At 43.1% G+C, this 18,305-nt stretch overlaps 1 protein-coding gene across 1 annotated transcript in view; it reads left to right on the top strand.

Annotated features, from left to right (window-relative positions):
• LOC134438402 (chromodomain Y-like protein 2) overlaps positions 1-17,884 on the top strand; it is a 56,019-nt gene extending 38,135 nt beyond the window's left edge. Inside the window, exons 4-7 of the mRNA XM_063187970.1 lie at positions 7,374-7,549; positions 11,869-12,079; positions 13,243-13,386; positions 15,355-17,884. Coding sequence (XP_063044040.1) covers positions 7,374-7,549; positions 11,869-12,079; positions 13,243-13,386; positions 15,355-15,513 — 690 coding nt within the window. The 3' untranslated portion in view covers positions 15,514-17,884. The remainder of the gene's footprint in view (positions 1-7,373; positions 7,550-11,868; positions 12,080-13,242; positions 13,387-15,354) is intronic.
• Positions 17,885-18,305: the final 421 nt, after the last annotated feature.

The raw sequence follows: 18,305 nt of genomic DNA, 5'->3' as shown, positions 1-18,305 counted from the left end.
CTTTTTTAATGCTCATTTTAAGGGTTTTGTTTATTTAAATATGTAAATCAGCTGTTAAGTTTTGTTTTTTGTTGATTTAAACATGTAAATCTATAAATAAAATGTACTTACTCATTTTAACTGGTAGGGCTATGTTGTTTTTTTAACGTTTCCGTCGTTACATTTTTTGACAATTTACGTTTACGCCCTTACATTTTTTGACAAAATATCTAGACAATATTTGAGAAGCTTTTTTTTTCACGTCGTTACATTTTTTGACAATTTACGTTTACGCCCTTATATTTCTTGACAATTATCTAGACAATATTTGAGAAGCTTTTTTTTCACTTTTACGCCGTTACTTTACTCCCATCTGCGGGCAGAGAGGCGGGACCAAGCACAGCCTGCTCGCTTTGAATCAAAGCAGGGCGGTTTAATGTGTCAAGAAGTAGGCTATTGACCCTTGTGCTCGCTTTGAATCAGAGCAGCGCGCGTCTAGGCTGTAGACTATAGTGCATCTAGAAGTAGGCTATTGACCATTGAGCACATTGTCATGCAGCGAGTTTTCTGACTTTCCGTTAACTTTTTAGATGCGAAGCACCAGCAACAAGAGAAAGCTGTCTCCCGACACTTTGATGTTTCTGATTCTGAATGACAACAAATAGTTCGCGCATGAGCCAGAAAACAATATAGGTCCTAACAGTGTTGAAAACATTACAGAACCCATGCACCTGTGTTAAGCCCATGGCTACAGGAGAGAGAGAGAGAGAGAGAGAGAGAGAGAGAGAGAGAGAGAGAGAGAAGTTAAATCGCTACGTTAACACTGCACAGGAGCGCGTTCTCTCTCCGCCGCGTAAAGGTCTTTGCATGAACAAATGCAATGGTAATTGAATAATAGTTTGCCAGTATTGCAGGGTGTATTAAACCCAGTGTACGTTGGGGTGCAAGGGAGAGCAAGGAAGAGAGCAGCATCTGTGATTAACCGCTTCGAAATGTGTGCGTAAAACCTGCTGTTAACCAGTGGGTTTTGTGAAGTTTGAAGTGTACCGCATTAAAAAAAAGCTTTGTTTGATGTCGTGTTTGTATTTTACTTTGACGTTGCCTATAGTCCTCAGTTTATGGGTATTTTCAGTTGACCCCCTACACGTTTTCTTTCTGTCATGTAGGGTATTGTAAATAAATCGACCGTATTTTTTTTATCATTTTGATTTCGGACTTAATTTAGCCCTTCAATCACCCCTCTCCAATTGCAAACTTTACCCTGATAGAAGAGCATTCGCTACCCTGCACACTCGTTAAGCACTTATTGTCTGACTGATTTTGGCTGCTGCGAATAAGGTAGGTCTATCTTATAAAAAAAGGGTCTGTCGTCGTTTTGGCTGAAGGTTGACACCACGAACCAGATGACAATTGCAGTCTTGCCGCGGGTCTTGAACAGTGCTCTCTCTTTCCGATTCAGATTGCTTCTTCTGAGAAGGCAACTGGCTACCGCAGGAGAGGGGAAAGGTGGCAATATTATCCACAAGCTTGTTGGATAAATTGTGTTTAGCCTATCACAGATGAGGTTCTGGAATATTTTGTAGTGCATGGAACATTGACAAGGAAAGGTAGCTATTATATCCTCGTGAATAGGTCTTCGACTTTTCAAAATGCATCCTCTCAACATTCAACATGTAAATGGGTTATTCTGTAGTCCAACGCTATCCTGGCAGGATAATCATTCGTTACAAATACTGCATACACACTCAGCAATTGTGTCTGTTGGTTTTTGCCCTCCAGGTCTTCATAAAAGCATCTACCACCGCTGTGATAATTTGACTACACACCGCTGAACAGTTAACAGTTTTTTAGGCTACTGTATTGACAATTGCAGTCATGCCGCTTGTCTTGAACTGTCTCTTCCCGTTCCATATCGTGACAGCCAGATGAGAAGCGCAAAGGTGGGGGCTATCCGCGATGGCGGAGGAAAGGTGTCAATATCCATAGCCTAACCCTTGAACTGTGGAGCAATTGCATATTGTTTAGGTTCTTGAATACTTGGAATTAGCATGGAATTAATTTTCCATTAATAAGGAAACGTGTAAGATTTATCCTCAATCCTACCCGATAATGTTTTGTCATAGGCCTAATGTTAATGCCCTCCCCAACACACATCCACAGTACAATATTGCGACACGCTTGGCACAATGATAGGCCTACTAAATGAGTTCAATGTTCTTGCAACACTTTTCCCAAGAAAAGTCGGTTTTCATTTCGAGATTCCAGAGCAAATCAGTTGGTACTGCGCTGCTCGCTTGCTGGACAATAAACGTTGAACTGAACCGTGTTGTGTGCGTGTGTGGCTATGTGTGTAGGCTACCATCGCATGTCCATGATCGTCCGTGCTCTTATCATGCAAATGACATGTCATGCAGGCAAGGCGTCCGTTTGATTTCAAAAGTGCTGGCCCGGACAATTACCATAAACCCGAGTAAGGTTTGAAAAGTGCTGGGTACAAGGCTACTTCCGATTTGAGGTTTCATGATAAATAGCCTAATACGCATTGGTGTATTGACGCATAATGTGGCCATATTAAAAATTAAAAGCCATCTGCGCTGTCTTGTTTATTTCTGATATCCTGCGCTGAAGTCATCTTTATCATACATATTATTAATGCAACGGTAACTGAGTGGTTAACCCATCATAACTACATGTAGCCTTGCATAATGGTGCACGTCAATTTGTTGTCATAACTTCGCTCTGTCCCTTTTGATTTCCTCAAGCAATTCATCCCTTTTGTCATTGTCCCTGTTGCAGAGACTGTTTCCTGCAGTGTTTCTCAACCTTTTTTTTAGGCAAGACACCCTTTCAATTAATGAAAAATTAAGGCACCCCAAACCAACAAGCCGTAACATGGCATCGCATCCGATAACACACAAGCTTAGAAAAGTAACACATTTGGAGACGTCACACGACCTAGGTTCGAAGTTGCAGCTGACTGGGGCTACCTATATTTACTTTAGGCTATTGTGCGTAGATAGCAGATGAAATATTCCACTGACCAGCATTAACTTATCAATTTAGTCAAATATCTATTATATCATTCTACATAATTTATTTATCAGCCGTTTCCAGGGCACCCCTGAAGGGTTAAAGTATTCGCTAATGGGCATGAAGTCTTGTCATGCAAATGACCTGCCGTGTTCAGGGGAAGTCATCCACCCAAAGGCAACCCTTTCAACAAAGCCACGCAGAGTGGACAGTTGAATGCTGCTTGAAATAAGTCCATAATGAATAAAATATTACGCGCAACGTCTACAAGAGAAGTAATGGTTATTATTACCGTTGCGCGTAAAGATGAGGAAGAGATGGATGGATGCTGTCCTATGGAAGGGGCCGTCAAACAGTCTACACGACATCTTCATTAAAGTCGTTAAAAAAGTACTTGTCAACAAAATCATGCCCCCGGAAAAATAAATAAAGTGCTTGCATTGACACGCTGTTGTTTTAATTTCGCATTTCTTTCATGTCCACTTAGTATGCTTTATCCAATTAGCCATGGATGCAGGATCATTCACTGGACTGGACACTATTGTAAGAGGTGAAATAGACCACGATTCAGGAACGACAGACAACAGGAGTAAAGGTTATGGTAGTTTTATTTTTACAATTTCATAAAATACAATTAGGAGGGAAAAACCCCACAATATCCATGCAGCCAGCAGCGTCTGTAAACTGCTATCGTCTTTGAATAAATGAATCACAATCTGGAGACACTCGGACGATAGTAGCCTACAAAAGTTAAGTTAAGTTACACACTCAGTCACTGCTGCCGGACGTTGGCTCGTCGATTACTTAATTCAACTATAACACGCGCAAAGCGGCCGGCCGCACGCAATGGATACCTACTGCCTACGTCCCGGCACGACAGCTTGTAGACAGTTCAGCAGCCCCTGCCCCACCCCAGCGCTTAGCGCACAAGTCTACACTATTGTCCAAGTGTTGTTATTTCAAGAAAGCAAACTGTCACTGTCCGCCGGCCGCTGTCGTGACATCTTTCATTAACACTAGTATTGTTTTAACAAGTGAGGAGTCCGTTGATAGTTTCCTTAAGGGTGAAGTAGCCTGCTCTTTAGGCTAGCGTTGCCTCCTCCAGCCAACCATTCGGCGCACAGTGTTCAGACTGTAGCAGGATGATAGGCTAATGATGATGGTCAGGGCGCACATCAGTGCTTGGGTTGTCTATACTTTTATCTGGAATACTGTCGCCGATCAGATAGAAATGACCCTGTTATGAACCCGAGTTTAGTAGATATCGCGCAGTGAACGAGGCAGCCTGCAAACAGTTTGAAGCGCAATGTGGCTGTAACACGTTAGAAAGTAGCCAAACTCTGTTACTTGTTATGAGCGTAATGGTGGGGTGGCGTCCGGCCAATGTCATATCCTAAGCGTATCGCTCGGTGCGTAATTCCAAGAGCAGTATAATGAAAAGGAAGAAAAGGAAGATGATGGGCTAGACCCGAAATGTTTGTCCCCTGTCTGTCGGTTTTATTTACTTTTTTCGGCTTTGTTTACAGTTACAGTAGTTTTTGATTCTGCATTCAGCTCCAGTGTGCGACTCCTTTCTTTCTTTTTAAATTATGAGCGTTCCACGAACTATCTTTCTTTGTGCACACTATAAAATGGCAATAAACCTGTTACTATAAACTACTGGTTAACTTTGTATGCTTTCTAATGTTGGTAAAGGCGGGATAAGCGGGATAATGTATTGTCCACACGTGACTACGGAAAATATATTTCCTTCCAAGCGGAATAACAGCACTCCGCCTTCGGCATCGGGGGTGTTATTCGCCCATAGGAAAATATTTTCTTATAGTCACGTGTGGACAATAAATTATCTCTTACCTTTACATTACTGTTGTAGGCCTACATTTTAAAACATTTCGTTGATATTGTAGCGGTGCAACCGACTGTAGTTTTAAGTTATGAGATGGGCGCCAGTAAGGCAGCAATAAGATTGCCGTTACCTTTCCAAAATGAATACAAATCAGTGATCAACACATTAGAAATAACTCAGATCATCACAACGAATATCTTTTCTTATTTTTAGTAGTGCATTTTTGCAAAATCCTTGTTTGCAGACTTGTGCGCTTGGTCTCAATTTGGAACAGCTCACATCAATGTCTGGCTTTAGCGATTCTTGCGAATGGTGATCTTCTCGGCACACTTCATGGTTCCCTCTCTCTTGCTCTCTCGGCTTGCTTCCTGACAGTCTCACCCGCCATTTGAAATTAACCCCATTTTATAGGCTGCACATGTAGTGCACAGGGGGTAACGCTGCTATCTCACTCCGGAGGAGGCAGAGGCAGTCCGTTACGATATAGTATATTTATAAAATAGACTATAAAATAGGCCTAATGATAAAAAAGCAGCCTGAACTAAAATAAAAAAAAATAATAAAAAAAATAGAGACGCACGCACACACTTTCTACATGGTTCGATTTTTGTTTTCATTGCATTGTGGTGGTAGGCACACAAGTTTGATAAAATATAAAAAAATAATAGGCTAATAAAATAGGCAGACTACACTAAACGTCTGCCCAGTTACACGAAAGGTCTGCATGGGTTGAACGTAACGTCCTTAGGTCTTCTACGAAAGATCCGCAGGTACTGCACGAAACGCCCCATGCCTTCTACGAATGGTCCAACGTTTTGTTCGAATGGTCCCCTCTCAGCAATTCATTAGACGAATCGTCTCGAATTCGATTATACTCACAATACAAAACGGGTGAATGGGGGTGGGGGGGTGGGGGGGTAGAGAGGGAGGGAGGGAGGGGGTTACTGAATGGCTGGTGCTATGACAGGCTAAATTGGGTCAGAGTGGGGTGGACAATAATCAGATTAGATAAGGACAAAAATACAAAGTGGGGGGTGGAGAGCAAGATACTAGTGTGTGTGTGTGTGTGTGTGTGTGTGTGTTTCAAAAATAGTGTTAATTGTACTCATCAATATTGCTGTATACTGTAGATATTACACTTTTACTCTGACTTTTGACCGCACTGTTGCTGTAATTGACTCTCAAAAGTGTTACAAATACTCTATATGAATGTATTTAATTTTACTCTTATTTATTACATTTTCTTTTGGTGAGTGTGTTGCAGCTGTACAGAAGTGGCCCTCACTCCTGGGCTTGGTGGGAGAGGTGTGGGGGTGGGTTTCGTTTGTTATGTGCATTATGTGTATAATGTGTAAACTACTTCACACCTTAATTTCTCTGGGGATCAATACAGTAACTATAAGGCTCTATTCATCTTCACTGTACTCATCCTAACAATGGCGGAACAATTGCGCACAGGGCACCAGGGCAAAACACTGATAGGGTCCCTCATATGACCTGTCAAGGTCAAAATAGGCCCCCCACCATCAATACAGGAGGGCCCTATCACTCCGCCCCTCCATCCTACCCTTTCTTCACATCCACTTCCATCCCACTCTTCTCTTCTCTGTCTCAGTGTGAGAATAAAGATGACTCCCCCCTCCAGGTGGATGTCATAAGAGCTATTACAATTAGTACAACTAATTTATGCATAGTCTGTTTTACTTGTGTTGCCCACAGCCGATTGTATCCATGGTGATTTTCGCTTTGATAGCCATAGATAGCAGCCAGTTATAATGAGCATGGTGACACACGGAATGAAATTCAAAGTACGAATTTACACAAAAACACCCCTGAGCTTCGTGACAAAAAAAATGGCCACAGTATTTAGTTGTCCTGTTTCTTCTGAGCTCGTCTCCTCAAAATGCACACATCATGTTCCCCATTTTTGAAGTGGATGGAAGGAAGCAAAGATGGCTAGGAAGCGCCCACGCGTGAACATGGATCGCTTTGTCTCAGATCTGTACTGTTCCTGTAAGATGAAAGAGCGTGTCGCCTGCTGCAGCCAGCGCTGGCTATGCGATGACAAGGGCGCCACAAACGAGCGACCTCCCACTCAGCCAGCGTGTGTGTCTCTCTCTCCCTTTCTGTCTTCTCCTTTCTCTCTCTCTCTCTGTCTCTCTCTCTCTCTCTCTCTCTCTCTCTCTCTCTCTGTTCATCTCTTCTTGTTTTTTGTCTACCTTACTCTCTCCCTTCCTCTCCCTCTCTCATATGCCTTTCTTAACCTTCTCTGTACATTTCTTTTTTCAAGCCTGTCTCTGTCTCTCCTTCTCTGTTTCATCCCTCTCTATTTCACTCCCTCTATGTATCTGTCCATCTTTCTGTCTTTCTCTGTTTCTCCCTTTGTTTCTCTCTTTCTGTTATTCTCTCTCCTTTCCACTGTCCCTTTTCATTTTCATCTCTGCACTGTGTCTTGTTTAACCCGCTGTATGTCTGTTCTCTTCGTTTTATCCCCCCCTCCCTCCCTCTCTCTCTCTAGATCATGAAGGAGTTGTGTCGGGCGCTGGGTAACGCGGCGGCGGACGAGGACAGCAAGCTGCTGCTGCTGAGTGCGGTGGGCAGCATCTTCTGCAGCGGCCTGGACGCCTCCTACCTCATCGGACGCCTCTCCACCGACCGCCGCAAAGAGAGCAGCCGCATCGCCGACGCCGTGCGGTAAGAGAGGAGGACGAGCCGGGGCCCTTTGGCTTTGGCCAGCTCACCGCCATTACCATTGCTCTGCCATGGTAGCCTGATTATCATCGATTTTCAAATCTCTTCGAGACTTGGTCTGGCGAAGAGCATAACAATTAACATTTCCCAAATAGCATGGTCGACATACCTCCCTTGGTTTGCTAATGGTTGTATGCTTCCCGAAAAAGTGGGAGGAGTTCCCGTTTTTTTGGGAGCTCAGAAACTCTATTGTATTGCTCTTGGCCCGACTAGAAGCAACGCTGAAGGTGTTGCGTCACTAGGAGGGCATGGCCTGGCTACTGCCATGGTGCCTTGCACAAACACAGTGGGTGCAACTCAATCTGATACCTCCTGTGCCTCTCCTTTTGCTTGTGTCCTCTTGAGCTTTCGACCTTTCGCCTTTGCCAGCTCACCAACTGAGTTCATTTCCAAACACAGAGCTCTCCCTTTTTGGTGCGTCTCTGAAGTATGAAGACAGTGTTTCGAATGGATCGCACTCAGATTCTTCTTTTCTTGTCTTTTATTCTGTAGTCATCAGTAGACCACACTGATGAAGGCTGATTAGCTGAAATGTCTGTCTGACCTCTGCAATGACAGATAAAAGAATCTGACTGATCTGTTCCCTACACTTTTGCCAGCTCACTCTCATTACCATGGTGCCTTCCACATACACAGTACCTTCACCATCATACCAAGATGATGCCTTTGACAGATAAATGCTACGTTTACATGAGACATTTAATTCGGAATGAACTACTTTAATTCTGAATAAAGCTTAATTCTGCTTAGAAAACGTCATGTAAACACTTCTTAATTCCGAATTAAAGGAAATATCAAAGTAAACTCGACGGAACTATTCACTGTAATTCTGGATTATTTATTCTGAATTAAAAACATCATGTAAACGTAGTGACTGTGTTGTAACAGTTGCAGGGTTTTTCCTCTCACCCGGTCAACATCATCACCAGCACACCATCCTTCTGCTTTCTGCGGACACTTTAGCTGAGCCTTGGCCTGCAGACAACCATCACCAGCACATACTGTAACCATAGTGCCTTAGCACCACCACCTCAACATGCTCTATCCTGCCCTCTATGGTCACACTACCCACAGGGAAATGGATGTAGGCCACTACTGCGTCCCTAAGGGTGTTTTCACACCAGGTCCCTTTCAGCCATTTAGGTGAACTCAGACCTGTGACTCAGCATTTTCTGTGCATATATGAATGCTCCAAAGTGTACTCAGACCCTCCCCCGGAAGTGAATTATACTGAGACCTTTTTCTGACATGGTCTCTGTATGCTTTGCTTATGACAGGACTGGATGTGATCAAAGAGAGGACTGACATACCATAAAAACCTAATTGGACCAGAAAGAGCAACCAGGGTTTTTTTTTCGGAATATGCTCACAATGTGAACAAAAACAGAACTGAGTCCTTTTGCTGTAGCTTCACTTTTTGGTCCACTTAAAGAGGACTTAGTTTGGTTCACTTAAAGGGGACTACATGTGAAAATAACCAAAGTTGGTAAAAAGCTTATCGCACAAGCAGTACCTATTGCATAACAATTGTGCAGAGGTATAATAGGTATTGTAAAGGACCCTTTAGGTTCAAAAATCTGGAAAAGATCATTGTACCTGGAGTAGGGCTGTAACGATACGCTCAACTCACGATTCGGTTCATATCACGATTTTGGACCTACGGTTCGATACAGCCCACGATTTCACATTTGCCAATGTTATAAAATAAAATTATGAATAAAACTTTGACGAATTGTTGGTAGAATAGGTTACAAGAGGCTACAAATAATTTTTAAAAGTTTAAATATAATAATGATGATTATTTGAAGCTTGGAAGCACCATCACTTCATATCATGTGGTAATTTTTCTGGACTGATGGGTGTCAAAACTTTGAAAGGGTGTATCACGATACTGCCTCCTTGTATCACGATACAGTATCGTGAGTCTTTGTATCACGATTTCTCGGTTCGATACAATATCGTTACAGCCCTAACCTGGAGGTATATAATTGTACCCAACAGAACACCACATTGTATCTGTGTAAAAGGAACATGATATACCAAAGGGGACGGCACATAATTGTTGTGCAAAAGTTACTGTTCCCATGACAAGCTTACATAGTAAAAAAAAACCCTGTGTTAATTCAACACGTAGACTAGAGAATACTCTGCGACCAAATACACTCTAGTAAATTAACACTGCATCTTTTACTATGTATGTAGTTCGCCACATCCTTCTGTGTGTCTGTGTGTAGATGTGCCTTTCTTTTTGCCAACTTCACTACCCCCTCGCTGCTGTCCACAGAGCACGCTCAGTGCAGACCTGTTTAAGCAACGTACCCTAATTAAGCGCTGAGGCGTACAGCTAATAGAGTGGGGCGCTGGAAACGCCCTGGAGGTTATGCTGCAGGAAATGGAGGAGGAGGATCCTCTTATGGGCTTCCATCTGAAAATATAAACGCAAAAAGTCAATAAACACATTGGATTTCCGGCTTCACATGACTTCCTGGATTATCAGTTTTCGTTACAATTTGAACTTATAATGTATTCATACTTTGCACAAGTCATTGTTGTAGAACAGTACAGGGAAGCCATATTTTGTTAAATAACAGAATTAAATACACAACGAGAGCAGCCCTCCTAGCACACAAGGCTTTTGTCAAGAGCAAAGCGCTTGGATGCAGTTGTAGTGTTTTGCATTTCTCATTCAGTGCAGGAAGCAGGGATTACTGCTTTGCAAACAGGTGTTTAGCACCTTTTTTGTGGTGAGACGGATGATAAATGGGCCGTGGCCCGTCTAGGAACAATTTGCCTCATCTGCATCACAGGTTTTTTTTCCCCTGTGGTGAATAGCTTTATTCAGTCAGCCCACCATCCCATTCTTTGAAGTTTTTTTCTGCTGAGCTGGTTGGAACGATGCTCCCTGAGTGCCTCTGTTCGCAGGGGCAGGCAGGGCATGGGAGAGAGAAAAGGATGCTGCGGATGAACTTAAAACATCCTTCGAGTGGTCCCAGTAGAGCTGCTTTGCTCCTCTACACCGCACCTGTCATTTTGGGGCTGTCAGATTGGGGTGTCAGATTACAGTACTTTGGGTGTTGTCAAGGTCAAGGTTAGATGTTATCACAGATATCCCTCTGTAGAGTACATCGAGTGCTTGGCAGGCCTACTTTACTGAAGCCGTCGTTGCTGAGTGTTATTTAAACAGTAGCTGACAGAAGTAGGCCTGGGTCTATCACAGCTCCAGTAGGAGGTCTGGAGACCAGAAATAACTGGAGCAAGCAAGCAAGCCGTGTCCTCCTCTGTGGTCTCTGTGCTGCCTCTCTGGCTTTGCAGCTCTCTGTGGCTGTGCAGCAATGGCTCAGCTGAGAGAGAGAGAGAGAGAGAGAGAGAGAGAGAGAGAGAGAGAGAGAGAGAGAGAGAGAGAGAGAGAGAGAGAGAGAGAGAGAGAGAGAGAGAGAGAGAGAGGTGGGAGGAGGGGGTAAAAAAGGAGGAATGTAATTTGTTGCAATCAGAGTTGACGTTTTGACTCATGCAAAGTGAAATACAGCAGCTGAGAAGGAGTGATAAAAATGAGCAAGTGAGCCCTAGGAGAAGGTAAAAGGGATGGAGAAATAGGATGAGAGAGAGAGAGAGAGAGAGAGAGAGAGAGAGAGAGAGAGAGAGAGAGAGAGAGAGAAATAAAGACATGAGAGGGGGAGAAATAAAGGCAGAGTCTTAGTGAGTGGGAAAGAGGGGAACGGCGAGAGAAAGAGAGGAAGAAAGAATTGCAGGTTTGTTGGAATTACACCTCCTCGCAAGTGTGCTTCCACAGCAACTTTGTCAGCTTTTATCATCCAGCACCATCTCTGCCCCAGGGCTCTCAACACACACCTCCCGTCTTAATGTCCAGTGGTGTCAAGTCCATCTGTCATCAAGAGCCTCTTCTTTGTACCTCAGCAGACTCTGAGCTCTGAGCGTAGCACCCAATGAACTGCAGCGGTATATACTCAGGGAAGCCGACAAGGGGGGACAAGCAGGTCAATTGTCCCGGGCACAGGGGGAGAGAGGGGCCCCAGAAATGGGTCCTCATTGCATTCTATGTATTGGGTGGGGGCCCTTTTAGATGACTTTGTCCTGGGCCCAGCCAAAGCTGTCAGCGGCCCTGTATATACTGCAGTGATATTTTTCAGAACTGTTTGTGGTACGTCTCTGTCTCTGTCTCTGTCTCTGTCTCTGTCTCTCTCTCTCTCTCTCTCTCTCTCTCTCTCTCTCTCGCTCTCCCCCCACTCTCTCTCCCTCTCCAGGGACTTTGTGAAGGCGTTCATCCATTTTAAGAAGCCCATCGTGGTGGCCATCAATGGCCCCGCTCTGGGCTTGGGGGTGTCCATCCTGCCCCTGTGTGACATCGTGTGGGCCAGCGAGAGGGCCTGGTTCCAGACGCCCTGTGCTGCCCTCCGACTCACCCCCTCAGGGTGCTCCTCTTACACCTTCCCCCAAATACTGGGGGTGGCACTGGTGAGTGGCGACATTTTAATGTGGATAAAGTCCCCTCAGCTCCAGATGAATGGATGACTTATTAGGGGTGTGTAAAAGCAAGTTAATCCATTCAGTTCTGAAAAAACTCTGCAATGGAAATATTATGACGGTTTATTTGGAAAGCATAGAAAGATCTAGGTTTCTGCCTTCGCTAGGCCTATCTTGAGTCAGACGTTTTTGCCTCAGCCATCTTCAGATGCCAAAACCATCTTTAGAGAAACGTCTGCTGTTACCATCAGTTTACATAAGTACCATCAAGTTTACATTCTAAAGTGTGCAACTTCTCACCACTGGATTTACATACATACAGCGCTCTCATAATCATGAGGTGAATTTTAATTGTATTCATTATATGGTGCGTTATGTAGGGAACAAAACCAATGTAACTCACCATATACAGTACTGGACCATCTAGCGAACAACTGTACACTGTAGACAGGTTTAAAACTGTCTAAGATAAATAGTTTAGATTACTTAATGAACTGGGTGTGGTTGGAACATCACATAAAGTTATCCGAATGTGTTAATATACTGATCTAGTGAGTATGTCGATAAGATAAGACATGGTGTTGGCAGTAGTAATAGTCATAATTTGATCCAGTGGCTAAAAAAGGAAACATTTCAGCTGGTTTTTTTTTCATGATTTCCTTTGTGACTCAGACTTGGTATCATGGTTACAGCTGGTGTTTAAGCAGCACCTTTGCTGTATCATTATCATTAAACATTCATCGACAATTTCCTCAGTTTCTTAATTCTTACTGACTTTGTAAAGTGCCATTGTGAACTAACAAAGCAGTGAAATGCATCTCTTTAAACTGTAAATGATTATATTGTGTGTTTCTGGGTTTGTGAAAAAAAATGAATGTACATTTATGTCTTTGTTCTCCTCTTTGTCTCTCTCTGCCTTTCCACCACGCACACACATTCCCTCTCTCTCTCTGTCTCTCTCTCTCTCTCTGTCTCTCTCTCTCTCTCTCTCTCTCTCTCTCTCTCTCTCTCTCTCAAATTCGATTTCAAATTCAAATCCCTCCCCCCCCCTCTCTCCCCTTCTCTCTCTCTCTCTCTCTCTCTCTCTCTCTCTCTCTCTCTCTCTCTCTCTCTCTCTCTCTCTCTCTCTCTCTCTCTCTCTCTCTCTCTCCCAGGCAAATGAGATGTTGTTCTGTGGGAGGAAGCTGACAGCTCAGGAGGCCTGCAGTCGCGGCCTGGTCTCCCAGGTCTTCTGGCCCACCACCTTCAACCAGGAAGTGATGCTGCGTGTTAAAGAGATGGCCGCCTGTAGCGCAGTGGTAGGGCACGCATTAAATATGCATCTCTCTATTATGGACTGGACTCTGACTAGAAATGTGCTTAGTGTGGTGGATGTTTTAAAATGTCCTGCTGCAGAAATAGCCTCTCTATTGATTTTGAATGTACAATTAGTTTCTGAAGTCAGATGTGTTTTATATTTAGCAAAGCAGTGTATTACTGTTAAAACACTAGAGTGTGTTTCTATCACCAGAATAATGATACTATTTTCTTCTGTCATCTATTACGTAAACTTCTTGAATATCAAAATGAAAAATAGTGAACTCCAGTGTGGCGTTCAGCCCCCTATGACGAACATCATAATATTTCTTCCGAGCCACATGTGGTTCATCCTCCTCTCCTCTCATCTCCTCTCTTCAGAGGGATTTGGCGTTTGCCTAATCCAGTGGAGATTCTGATAATGAAATGCACCTCCGAGACTTGATTAGCTCGAACTGAGGAAAGGATTGTCTGGGCCAAAAACCCATGAGTAGAAGGGATTTGCCACCCCTGTCTTAAAGCTTATACAGCTGCTTCAAGCTTCTGGATATAGGTTTATGTCTTGTTAATCTCAAAAGTTAACCCTGTCCCTTTACAAATATATGTGTGCATACATACACACGCATGCTGTGTGCAGTTTATGTACAAGGATAGCAATTGCAAAGGCGGTGACTAGTTTTTTCACTCATGTACACATACTCAAAGTAAGTCTACCTCAAGGATTTGCATGTGTATCTACTGCATGTTAATACATAACTAGAATGAAAACACACACACACACACACACACACACACACACACACACACACACACACACACACACACACACACACACACACACACACACACACACACACACACACACACACACTATTTTACGTGTAGTGCGTGTAGGAGTTAGTGAACCCATTTTTGGTACAGACATCTGGGAACAAGCCTGGGGGACTTTGGTCCAAAATGTGAGTGGGAGGAGAGTGATGCATGTGCTCTCTCTCTCTCTGTGTTGGAGACAGTAAATCATACCAGTCTTTTCAGTGATGTATAGAACGTAAAGTAGCAGGGCAGTTGAAAATGACAAAAATAGAAAAGGCATGTGGCACTGCGATTGCATTTGGAAAGGGTGTAGAGAATAATATGGCCACCATTACTGTTGGGTGATTGTGCTGCATACCAAAACGAAAAAAACAGGTTGCCATACTCACAAGTCAAGTGACCTCTATTATTATGTTTTCCGCTAAAATATCCTTGGTATTTTGAAATCCTCATTCTCTTGCTCAGAGCTACAGCACAATGTTAAAAAGTGTTATTTTACCTTCAGGAATTAAATGTCAGTGCATGGCCCGTTTCATTATGCAATCCAGTGCAGAGCAGGCTTTGTCATAGTGCATTAACCTGGTGTGACACATCCGTGCGCTGGTGTCCTATATAACAAAAATATGTTGAACTTCGTACAAAATGATTCATACATAGTTTTTGTCAAGTCCTATGTGGCACATTCTACTGTACAATAAAAGAGCCCCATTTATTATGTTCCTCATATAAGAGTAAGACACGCATATAAAGACATTCCACTTAAAATGCTTGTATTGCAACATACTGTATGTATTGTGTAGGCCCACCATAGAAAATACATGTACTATATGGTACATTACATACAACTAAAATGGCCCATTTCTTGTTTCCCTCATATACTGTATACTTAAAGTCAGGCCTGTTCGACTAGTGACCTGTGGGCCAGATGTGGCCCGTGAATATGTGTTGAGGCTCAGCGACTGACTTAAAATTGAACGTAGCTCAATGGATTGTTTGTGTGGTCCTCTCTAATGTGGTCCCTGATAACCTTGAGATTTTTTCCCCCATTTGGCTCTCATGGTACTGAAGTTGAATTGCGTCGCCTTGAGTCTTGTATATTCATTGAATCACTTTGTAAGTTTACATGTATTTCTTTTTCCTATGGGGTTGGTGTGCAGGTTCTGGAGGAGTCCAAATGTCTGGTGAGGAGCATCCTCCTGTCTGTCCTGGATGATGTCAATGAGAAGGAGTGTCAGATGCTGAAGCAGCTGTGGTGCTCTACCAAGGGCCTGGAGGCTCTCTTCAACTACCTGCAGAACAAGGGCTACGAGGCCTGAGCTACCACGTCAACACCACAACACAATGCACTACACTACACGACACAATACGACACCATCCACTTGATGACACGCGGCTTTGGAAGCAACAGCAGCAGGAGGATGAGGAGGAGGAGAAGGAGGAACTGTGAAGGGCTGGACGGAGTCGTTTGCAGCTTTTATGGTCCATCACCAGGCAGTGTGTGTATGTATGTGTGTGTGCGTGTGCCTGTGTGTGTGCCTGTGCGTGTGTGCACACACATGGGTTTGTGTGATTGACCTATCGACCTGTTGACCTACAACTTCCACTGCCCAGGCATCCAATCCGACCAAAGTCTTTTGCATCGAGTTACAGTTCAGGCCAGAATGAGGCAGGGCGAATGAGATAGAACGAGAGGGAGGATAGAGAGTGACAGAGTGGAGGGAAGAGGGCCTTTCACTGTTTCAGATATGCCCAATGAGTTGCAACATGTTTTAGCTCTTTTTTTCAGAGTGTTCTCCTGATTGTTGTCGTGTCCTAAGTAAAGCTTCTGCACTTGTACTAGAGTTTCACTTTAGAGGGCTGTACAATCATGTAGCTGACCTTGTGTGAGAGGAGAGGAGAGGAGAGGAGAGGAGAGGAGAGGAGAGGGGGGGCCATGAGAGAGCCTTCCAATAGCAGGGAATGAAGACGTCCAGGGATAGACCGAGTAGTAGAGCAATGAGGTGAGGGAACTTCAGTGGTCCAGAGGTTGGAGGTTCCTGTTTCAGCTTTGTGGGTCACCCATGAGTACAATATTTCTTCATACATGATTCTTTGTCATATTTATTTGTGATGCTTAAAAAGCAACGCAGTTTAAAGTTGTTCTCATAGCCTTTTTTTTACCATGCTCTACCTTGATTATTTAAAAAGCAGCATAGAATTTTGAAATCCTGTGGATTTCCAATGATCCATGTAACAGTTTGCGGCAATGAGTCATTCATGTCTTTTTGATTTCATGATATGTTCACGTCATGCTAAGTATACATACCAAAGGTCAGTCACACAAATCAGAGTTATGTAGGAACAGGAATGCATTCCACCTTTACACTTTTACGGATCAAAGCTGTGACAAAAACAAAAATCATTTTTTCAAAACCTATGAATAGTTTTATAATAGCCCATGTACAGTCATCACAAAACATCAAATATGTGCATATAATCACTGATACCACAACAGAGATAAAGTTGTGTCCAATTGTATGTTCAGGATGTTATCTTGTCAAACAACAGTCCCGTTGCTGATAACTTTCAATACTTTGTCTCACAGAACATGATTGATAGTACAAATGAATCTTTCTTAGGCGCAAAGCCAAACAATGTCATGGGAACGTGAATATTGACGTTAATATTATTTTATTTGTGTTGTATGAAGTGAGGTTCATACAGTTTGTGCTTGAGAAGCAAAACTGACACTGGTATGCCCTTTGCACTAAAGGCTCATCGAAGACCCCATTAGTAACTGAATTCATAATCGCCTAAAACAACTCACATGCCTCGCATGCCTTGTGTCCTCTCAGAAAACCATTCAGAAGCTAAAGCGTTTGGTTAAAACCACTGTAGTGGTGGTTAAGTCACAAGCTGTTTTATTAACCCAGAGGTAGGCATAAGCCTAATGGAAGGTGAGCTGGTCAGCATTTGTTCAGCTTGGCCAAATGATGTAGGCTGCTACTACTTTACGGTTAACTAAACTAGATTTTACACTGAACCACTTTAAACCACACAGATGTATTAGACTCATCACAATAATGCATTCCCTGCCAGTGTCATCTCCATATACCATAATTGGATCATCATCACTACATCACCACTCATTACTGCCCTTCTTGGGCTCTTATAGTGTCACAGCTGTTCAAGAAGTGATTTTGAGATGATGTCTTGGCAGAATGGAGTGTACTCGTTTTAGGCACTAGAATATCCAAAGCGACAATAAACACCACACAGGATTGTTGTCAGAAGTGACGTTTGATCTCAGTTGAAAGCGTAGGCGTGGAGAATACTTTATTTATTGCAAGCAAATGCTTCCTGAGAAGGAAATGTATGTATATTGGCTCTCGTTTTTCAGAGTGTGTGTGATTACACTTGAGTTGACTAACTATGATTGACTTTTTATGATTGAATTAAGTAGCAATGTAATTATCAGGGCGGCAGAGGATTATTGTATGGTGCAACTTGCGTATGTATCCATATGTAAAATTTCATCATGTATCCATACACTCACATTGATTCAAGAAACGTGTACGTATTTTTGTATGGAGAGAAGTTTTCTTATTTTATCCCAAAGTGATCGGATTGTGTCACCACCACGTTGTCACCAGTTAGGGTCGTTCTGCAGAAGTCGGCCCTGTCTGCATGTAATGTGTTCAGGACGCGGACGCACGCACACACACACACACACACACACACACACACACACACACACACACACACACACACACACACACACACACACACACACACACACACACACACACACACACACACACACACACACACACACAGGTCTTGGCCATCCTTTTTACTCTATTGATACTGTTAATGGTATGCAGCTGTACACATTTGCAGTATAGTAGGCTGTTATGTGTAATTATGCATGTAATATATTGTAGATACTTGTCACTGTCCAAATCTTTATATTTCTGGTGTTTTTGTATAGCCATAGTGAGCAATTGTAGAAAATGTTGCACAGTTTATTTTTTTATTTATTTAAAGAGTTTATCCAGTGATCCTTGTGAGGCAACAGTGTGCCATAATATATGACTCCCCTTAAGCGTTTTCCCTTTTTCTTTTGCTT

This window comes from Engraulis encrasicolus, chromosome 22 (assembly GCF_034702125.1).
Source record: "Engraulis encrasicolus isolate BLACKSEA-1 chromosome 22, IST_EnEncr_1.0, whole genome shotgun sequence".
Classification (NCBI taxonomy): Eukaryota; Metazoa; Chordata; class Actinopteri; order Clupeiformes; family Engraulidae; genus Engraulis; species Engraulis encrasicolus.
The sequence above is the reverse complement of the archived record's forward strand: the minus strand, read 5'-3'. Positions and strand labels throughout refer to the sequence as shown.